The sequence below is a fragment of the Stegostoma tigrinum genome, unplaced genomic scaffold (assembly GCF_030684315.1).
Source record: "Stegostoma tigrinum isolate sSteTig4 unplaced genomic scaffold, sSteTig4.hap1 scaffold_351, whole genome shotgun sequence".
In the NCBI taxonomy this organism is placed as follows: domain Eukaryota; kingdom Metazoa; phylum Chordata; class Chondrichthyes; order Orectolobiformes; family Stegostomatidae; genus Stegostoma; species Stegostoma tigrinum.
In genome coordinates this window covers 105,671-111,670 of record NW_026728279.1, presented here as the reverse complement: position 1 = coordinate 111,670, position 6,000 = coordinate 105,671, and the positions used below count along the sequence as shown (strand labels likewise).

The 6,000-nt window shown below is 52.2% G+C and overlaps 1 protein-coding gene across 5 annotated transcripts in view; it reads left to right on the top strand.

Moving 5' to 3' along the window:
* Positions 1–1,110: 1,110 nt before the first annotated feature.
* Positions 1,111–6,000, top strand: part of si:ch211-199g17.9 (uncharacterized protein LOC108180085 homolog) — a 39,562-nt gene continuing 34,672 nt past the window's right edge. For 2 of the 5 annotated variants that reach the window (XM_059643973.1, XM_059643970.1), the window contains exons 1-2: positions 2,430–2,537; positions 3,024–3,074. In XM_059643973.1, the coding sequence (XP_059499956.1) occupies positions 2,522–2,537; positions 3,024–3,074 (67 nt within the window). In that variant the 5' untranslated portion in view covers positions 2,430–2,521. Of the gene's footprint in view, positions 1,167–2,429; positions 2,538–3,023; positions 3,075–3,433; positions 3,522–6,000 lie in introns of those variants that run through there. The other 3 variants (XM_059643972.1, XM_059643969.1, XM_059643971.1) reach the window with 2 other exon arrangements.

Below are 6,000 nucleotides of genomic sequence, written 5' to 3'. Positions count from 1 at the left end.
AAAAGTTTGCATCTTCTGCCTGATGGAAGATGGTAGAAGAGAATATAACAGTCATGGGAGGGGTCTTTGATCATGCTGGCAGCTTTCTCGAGGCAGCGGGAAGTATAGATGCAATCAGTGCTTGGAATTCTGGTTTGCATGGTGGACTGGGCTGTGTTCACAATGCTCTGTAATTTCTTGTGGTCTTGGGCAGAGCACCCCAGAATGGAGGGGATGAATGTGTAAGGGAGAGAGAAGAGGGAAGATGGAAATGAGAGGAGGAAAGAGGCGAGGGAGCCGAAGGGAACAAGGGAGGGAGAGAAGAGAAGAGCAACAGCAGGAGGGGAATAGAGGGGGAGGGGGAGGGGAAGAGACGAAGAAGATGGGGCAGGTAAGAGGGAGGGGAAGAGGAGACGAGGGGGGAAACAGGGAAGAAGTTAAGGGAGGGCTGGTGCTGAGGGAGCAGGTGCTGTCAGAGGGTCAACACTGAGGGAGTGATCACTGTCGGAGGATCAGTGCTGACGAAGCAGGCAGTCGGAGGGGCAGTGCAGAGGGAGTGACAACATTGGAGGGTCAGTGCAGAGAGAGTGCTGCGTCGTCAGAGGGTCTGAAATGATCTGTTCACTTAGATAAAGAGATCAAAACTGCTCACTGTACTCCTGATCTAGTCCCACCAGCACCTTGGACAATTGCAGTAAACCTCCCTGACTCTCATTTTTAAAATATTAAACTTGTTTTTCTTATCAACTTGCAGGGTCTTTAGGCTTGGTTGAGGTTGTAGTAGTAATGGAGCCAGAGAATCCACTTTTCTACTGTATTTTACCGTGTTTTTCATTGTCATTTTCAGAGTACAAATGACATTCATTCACTCAGTCATGTAGCTACACACCTGTGGAGCAGTCCTGATGTGAACCTGTGTCTCTCAATCTAGGGATAATAGCAACTGCAGATGCTGGAGAATCCGAGATAACAAGGTGTGGAGCTCGATTAACACAGCAGGCCAAGCAGCATCTTAAGGGCAGGAAGGCTGGCGTTTTGGCCCTAGACCCTTCATCAGAGATGGGGGATGGGGAGAGGGTTCTGAAATAAATAGGGAGAGATGGGGAGGTGGATCGAAGATGGGTAGAGTGGAAGATAGGTGGAGAGGAGACAGACAGGTTAAAGGGGCAGGGATGGAGCCTGTAGAGGTGAGTGTAGGTAGGGAGGGGATAGGTCAGTGCGGGGAGGACGGACAGGTCAAGGGGACGGGATGAGGTTAGTAGGAAGGAAATGGAGGTGCAGCTTGAGATGGGAGGAGCGGATAGACGAGAGGAAGAACAGGTTAGGGAGGCAGGACGAGTTTGGCTAGTTTCTCGTCCCCGCCTCCCTAACCTGTTCTTCCTCTCGCCTATCCCCTCCTCCCACCTCAAGTCGCACCCCCATTTCCTACCCACTAAACTCATCACCTCGACCTATCCCCTCCCCACCTACACTCACCTCTACAGCCTCCATCCACACCTCTTTGACTTGTCTGTCTCCTCTCCAACTATCTTCTCCTCTATCCATCTTCGATCCGCCTCCCCCTCTCTCCCTATTTATTTCAGAGCCCTCCTCCCCTTCCCCTTTTCTGATGAAGGGTCTAGGCCAGAAACGTCAGCCTTCCTGCCCTTAAGATGCTGCTTGGCCTGATGTGTCCATCCAGCTCCTCTCAACCCAGAGGTAAGCCCTGGTCCTCTCACATAAACCACGCCCTCTTAAGGTAGCCACACCTCCCAATCGCTCATCACCCCGCCCACACACGCGGAGCCATTGCAAAAAATGGTCACGCCCCTCTCACAAGCCATTGGCCGTTATCTCCACGTGCCACGCCCACACGGGTCCAAACCGGCAGGTTAGCCACGCCCACCACGCAACATTCCCCCGTCTCTCTCTCTCAAGCCGCCAAAAGGGAGGATACGCAGACCACGCCCCTTCCAACCAAACCACACCCCTCCAGCGCGAATCGCACCCGCCTCACCTCCAACCCACGCCCCCCTTCCTGTTCTAACCACACCCCCTCCAGCCAAAACCGCACCCATAAACACTCAAATCATGCCCCGCCCTGCGCTGACCATGGCACCCAAACCACGCCCCCACCCACCCAGACCACACCCCCTCCAGCCCAAAACGTAACCACATCAACCCAGATCACGCCCCCTCCAGCGCGAACCGCAAACGCGCACACCCAAACCACGCCCCCTCCAGCCCAGGCCGCACCCCCTCCAACCCAAACCATACCCGAACCACACCCCCGACACACCTCATCCTCGCACCCCCAACATACGAACCACGCACGCGTGCACACGCCCAAACCACGCCCCCTTTCACCCCCAACCGACCTCAGACCAAACCACACCCCCTCCTGTCCTGCTCCGGCACCCAACGATCACGCGAAGCCGCGCCCCCATACGCTCAGGCCGCGCCCCCTACCTGCGCTAAACCACGCCCCTTTCCGCGTTTTCAATGTCGGTTGGCTTTTTGGCGGGAAGGCAGTAACGGTCACCGCGCTCTCCCGCCTGAAGGGATGATGGCGGGAATTGGTGAGGGCAATGGGATGGCTCCCAGCAGAGGGCATGGAGTTGGGACGGGGGGTGGGTGGGTTCACATCGCACTTCTGACCAATTTATGACCATGAGTGACAATATATCTCCGACTGGGAACTCCTGAGCTGGCCGAGAGGCCACTCAGCCCATGCGGCCCATTCTAGACAAAGCCGAAACTGAGAGGACGTTTTCCTTTCCTCCTGCAGAAAGGAAGCCCTCGAAACCAGAGAGGCCGGGCCGGGCCGGACGAACCTGACGTTGTTGGCAGAGGAATGGGAGGGGTTGGGTTGGGCAGTAGGGAGAGAGCTTGCCAAAGACCCCAGGAATTCACTATCCCACCGGGGGTCAGTGTGATCCTTTCGCAAAGGAAGGGACATCAATGGTCACCCTCGGACGTCAGCTGGTTGGCCTTTGACCCCGCCCAGCCCAGTTCTTAACAATTCTTCCTCTCTTTAACTGATTCCCTCTTTTCTCCTTTGACAGGAAACGAGGAGACCTCTCTGAAGACAGACCTGCTTGCTGCCATGGAGCTGGGTACAGACCCCGAGCTGCAGCAGAGACCCCGTGACTCGGAGGAGGCCGCTCGGCCCATTACATCCGCTGCTCATGGATGGAAGCATGATCTTTGTGGTCCCCATCACTGCCCCCTTTCCCCTACCACTCTTGAATCTGATTCCCTTTCGACGGTTGCTCTGCAGCTGCTAACACGCTTTTGGAATTCCTAGGCAGGAGGAGGCCATTCAGCCCATCGTGTCTGCTTGGGCTCTCTGAATGCGCGTCTTTGGATGACTGTCCATGTGGAATTCGCACATTCTCCCTCGTGTCTGTGTGGATTTCCTCTGGGTGTTCCGGTTTCCCTCACAGTCCAAAGATGTGCAAGTTATGGTGGATTGGCCATGCTAAGTTTCCCGTTGTGCCCAGGGATATGCACGTTAGGGTGGATTCGCTGTGCTAAATTGCTACATTACAGCCTGGACCTGGGTTGGTGCAGCCTTGATGGGCTGAATGGCCTCTGTCTAAACTGTAGAAATTCTATAGTTCTAAATATATCACATCGACTGGTACATCCTTCACTATCATGCTGGCTGCAACTTCAGAAACCCTCACAAAGGTTTTGTTAACCATTTCTCCATTTGTCTTAAAACTCTGCCCTCTTGTCTCCTTCAAGCTTTGGAAAATATTTCTCTTAATTTACACTTTTTGAACTCTATTATTTTTCAACAGCTGCAGTCACCTTCTGCGTAAAAGCATAGAAAATAGGAGAAGGTGTAGGCCATATAAACCCATGAATCTGCTCCCCCATTCAATATGATCATGTCTGATCATCGAGTTCAATACCCTAGTCCTTTTCCCATGGATCCCTTCATCCTTTTAGCCACAAGAGCTATACCTTGCTGCTTCTTGAAAGCATACAATGTTTTGTCCTCAGCTGCTTTCTGTGGCAATGAATTCCACAGGCTCACCTCTTTTGAGGTGCAGAAATTTGCCTTCATCTCAGTCCTAAAAGGTTTACCCATTTTCCTTAACCAATGACCCCAGTTTCTGGACTTCTCCACCTTCCTGCATCTGACACATCCTGCCCAGTTGGGAATTTAATGGATTCTATAAGAGTCCACCCTTCATTCTTCCAAACCTCAGTGAACACAAGCCTGACCAACCCAGTCTCTCCTTATATGTTGGTACCAGTCTGGTAAACCTTCTCTGCACTTCATCCATCGCCACAACACCCTTCCTCAGATAAGGAGACCAAAAATGCTTCCCTGCCTGGTTTGGCAGCCTTTCAACTCTTCCAGTGTGTCCGTTTGGAAGTTGAACACCTTGACTTCCAGATACTGAGCCCTGGCGTGAGGAATCAAAAAGGAGTTGTTCCCAAGTTGACTTGGCCCGCTTCTAGGGTAAGATGGGCTCCAATCAACTCTCGTGCCCGGCTAGCGTTATTTCTGTTGACGTCGACCATACCCTCAGGGCGTACTTCGAGATATTTTTCAGGCGACGTCAAGGAATTCTTCCCAGGAATCCGAAAGAGCATTTGGAAGTTGTAGTGTAATGAATATCAGGTCTTGCGCAGAGGAATGGTGAGGGAGGGTATGGGGGTTAGGCAGCCAAAATGACGGATGTTTTGGGAGCAGGGGCAGAGATCTCAGAGGGCTGTAAAGCTGGAGCAGGTATCACAGATAGGGAGGGAGCATAAGGGCTGGAGGGAGTGACAGAGATGGGGGTGGTGTCGGGGGCTGGAGGAAGTGACGGAGATGAGGAGGCATGGGGCTGGAGTAGGAGACATAGATAGGAAGAGGGTGTTGGCAGCTGAAGGTGGTCACAGAGTTAGGCAGGGCTGTCAGGAGCTGGAAGAGGTGACAGGGATAGGGAGGGGAAGTAGGGGCTGGAGGGGATGACAGAGATAGGGAGGGAGCAGAGGGGCCGGAATGGGTGACAGAGATAGGGAGGGCGTGTAGGGACAGGAGGAGGTGACAGAGATCGGAGGGAGTGTAGGGGGAGGTTATAATGAGCCTGTGTGAGTTGAGAGTGTAGGGTGTGATGGGTGAATGGAACTCGGTGTGAGTACAGTCACAGGAGAAGTTGAGTTTTGGACAATACCAAGTTTTTTTTTCATGGAATTCATAGAGTATTCAAAGAATCCCTACAGTGTGGAAACATGCCATTCGGCCCAACAAGTCCACACCACTCTTCCAAAAAGCATCCCACCCAGACCCATCCTGTACCCACTCCTTGTAACCCTGCATTTCCCATGTCTAATCCATTTAACTTACACAGCCCTGAACACAATGGACAATTGAGCATGGCCAATCCACCTAACCTGCACATCTTTGGACTGTGGGAGACACGGGGAGAATGTGCAAACTCCACATAGATAGCCGCTCGAGAGTGGAATCAAACCCAGGGCCCTAGTGCTGTGAAGGCAGCAGGTTTATGAAGGGTAGCCCCAAGGGCGGTCAGGAAAACATTGAAACAGCCGAGAACGGGGTCAACACATGCATGGGCGAAGATTTGACGACACCAGTCCCCCTTTCCTGTGGTAGCCTTGAATGTTATGACACTTTGAGAATTCATCCAACTACTTTGTGGAAGCTGTAAGGTTTGAGGATGGAATGAAGCTGGATGAGGCAGGGTCCCTACCTGGAACATTGATTTTCTTGTTTCTCAAATGCTGTCTGACCTGCTGTGCTCCTCCAGCTCCGCATTTTATTGACACCAAACAGTAAAGTTGGCCTTTCCTGTATTTGATTCCTTTTCGGTTAGTACTTGATATTAGGCCTAACAATTTGACAATAGGAGAGGGCGTAGTGAGGTGGAACTGTGTGCTGTCAGCCTGCATATAGAACCTGACCTTAGTTTAATAAACCAGCTGAGTTAACATTTGGGAGAGAAAGGGAAGGGAGCGCATTACTTATTAGGGGATGGAGGTTGGAGACTGAAGAGGAATGACTGCAAATTGGTTTCA